The 2,658-nt window shown below is 46.4% G+C and overlaps 1 protein-coding gene across 1 annotated transcript; it reads left to right on the top strand.

The window, feature by feature from the left end:
- Nucleotides 1–1,616: 1,616 nt before the first annotated feature.
- PPTG_19312 (hypothetical protein) lies at nucleotides 1,617–2,614 on the top strand (the record flags this gene model as incomplete). The annotated part of the gene is made up of 2 exons (XM_008917734.1): nucleotides 1,617–2,537; nucleotides 2,570–2,614. The coding sequence occupies 2 exons, from the start codon at nucleotides 1,617–1,619 to the stop codon at nucleotides 2,612–2,614; spliced, it is 966 nt and encodes a 321-aa protein (XP_008915982.1).
- Nucleotides 2,615–2,658: the final 44 nt, after the last annotated feature.

Here is a 2,658-nt window from a genome sequence, read left to right as displayed (position 1 = left end):
TCATCGCTATCTAGCTTGCGAAGGCGTTACGATGGAATTCGTTGCGTCTACACTCGCTCGTGATGACAACGGCAATGTCTTCATCAAGCTTATGGACCGCTTTGCTGTTCACCTGGCCTTCCTAGAAAGCCGCGATGGAAAGCCGCTAGCTAGAAATACAGTGATGTCGTACTACCGGCAAGTAAATAATTGGCTGCTTGATAGCTACCCGAAGAACCGTGTAGCAATCGAAATAACGTTACACAAGATGGCTCAAACCTTAGAGCACTATTGCATTTCGCGACAAGAAGGCACTCACATCAAGAAGGCACCAGCGTGCACGAAAAGAGATTTGCGTATTCTCATGGACGGCCTCTATTACGATGCCGCTAGTGCCAAAGATTATCAAGATGCGACTTTATTGGCGTTGATGTGGAATGCGTTTGGTCGGGCTTCGAATCTCAGTTTTGTTCCTAAGACAAGTATGGCGGTGACTGCTGATGGTGTAATTTTTATACGTCTAACTCGCGTGAAGACTTCTGAAGAACAGGGCCTGTCACTTTTTCCCGACAAGAACAGTTTCATTACTTGTCCGCTGCATGCTATTGGGATGGCACTGGTAATGCAACAATGTCCCGGTATGCAGATATTAGATCTTCCTAATGTTACAATGGGGGGCGTTGAAGTTGTCAAACTATCTGACGACGTTTCTCTCGAAGATGCTTTGATTGGTGTTTCCGAAGCCGGTGTGACTACTGCTTAAAGAGCAAACAGAAGCAACCGGATTCCAGTGTCAAGATCCATGGATATGTCAACCGAATCCTCAAATTCGTGTCAGAGATGCAATCACGCGCTGGGTTGACGGAAAACCTAACGTCGAATTTCATTTCGTCGGCGTGTTGGTGCTCAATATGCCAACGCTGACCCTATGTTGAGTGCTCAATGGATATTTGATCGGGGTTCATGGAACATGACCTCTACGAACAAATCTTTTGCGTACGTATTCAAGCAGATCACCAACTACATGAAGCTGTTCTTGCCGGAAGGGTTTGCTCTTGACCCATCATCGCCATCGTATTGTGACGAAGTGATGCGTGTTGGAATGCAGGCGGAGCGTTGTCTGTTTGAATTCTTCGGCGATCACGGAATTAAAAGCAGAAATGGATCATCAGTCTTGAAGCAACTTCGGAAACTTCACCGAGAAGGCAAACTCGAACTACTCATCAAGGCGTATGTAGCGCGGGTCAACATTGGCAAGATCTCCGACCCAGCTCCTAATCACGTGCAAAATGCTTTCGCTCATGTGCAGATCTCCTCCCAACCAACTCGACCAATATCCTGAATAACTCGACTAAGATCCAGAATAACTCGACCAAGATCAAGATTAACTCGACCAAGATCAAGATTAAATCGACCAAGATCCAGATTAACTCGGTGTGGTCGGCTTAATGCAGATCCAGACTAAGAATAACGCGACCAGGTCGACTTAATGTTTAAAAAGATGCCACCAAGATCTGGAATAACTCGAACAGATTTTGTTAAGCACCCCCTTTAACAAATAACAGTCATAAACATAACTAAGAGAGTGGACACCAACCCTCACTCTTCAAATTCCTCCCCCTGCGAACTTCCCAGCTATGCCGAAACGAACCACTCACCAGGTGCCGGTAGCGGAAAAAATCGCCAAGCTACGAACCTGGCAGAAGTACCCGGAATGGGCGGTGAAAGGTGCTGTCCAAAACCGCAACGTTAAGAGAGGCACACTCATCGGATGGCGCAACCAGTACTCTGATCCCCAACTCAAACACATTCGCGTGCCTCCGGATGTAGGCAATCGCATCCGCGAGAAGGGCGGTGGACGCAAGCACAGAACGACTTCCTACGAATTCGACGTGCTGAGTTTCTACGACAATTGTGCTCGTGAAGGCGAGATTCCCAGCCACGCATCAATTTTATCCTACTGCCAAAATATCCCTGAGTTCGCTTTAAAAAAGGATAAAAGCCAGCATTCGTGGGTGAGGGAATTTATTAAGCGGTATAAAACTCACCACTCTTCTAAAACAAACTCGAACTCAGCGTCTAATTACAAGGTCTGTCAAGCAGAAGATGCAGAAAGTGATAATGATCCCATCCCCGTTAGTCCGACGAATGACACTTTCACCTCCGACATCATGACTCAAAACACTACAGTAAGTGACGAGCGTACAACGCCTGGTAACCTGGAAGACACCACAGCCGACAAGCAGGATATTTTTCATTCACATGATATTGACTCTACAATTAGCGTTAACTGCTCTACCCCATCTCCAGGCCAACCCGAAAGTGGAAGTGAGGATAGCAGCAATGACGTGAGTGCAGCAAGTGAAAGTGATGATAGCAGCAATGACGGGAGCGCAGCAAGTGAAAGTGATGATAGCAACAATGACGTGAGTGCTGCAAGTGAAAGTTCGGAACCGTGGTGTAGTAACAGTGACTCTGAGACTATTCACTCTAAGATGATCTTACGATCTGGCAAGCGCAAAGGCTGTACGACGAACTCAATCGTATTTACCTACGAGGTACATCACTATGAAAATGGTGAAACATCTAGAAAGTTCGTGATGGCTACAGACCTGCATTCTCTATTACCGTGTAAGCAACTCACAGCTGGAGTTATGGATTTTTTTATCTACCGCTTCA

This window comes from Phytophthora parasitica (genome assembly GCF_000247585.1).
Source record: "Phytophthora parasitica INRA-310 unplaced genomic scaffold supercont2.113, whole genome shotgun sequence".
Taxonomy (NCBI): domain Eukaryota; phylum Oomycota; class Peronosporomycetes; order Peronosporales; family Peronosporaceae; genus Phytophthora; species Phytophthora nicotianae.
This window is presented reverse-complemented; position numbering and strand designations above follow the sequence as displayed.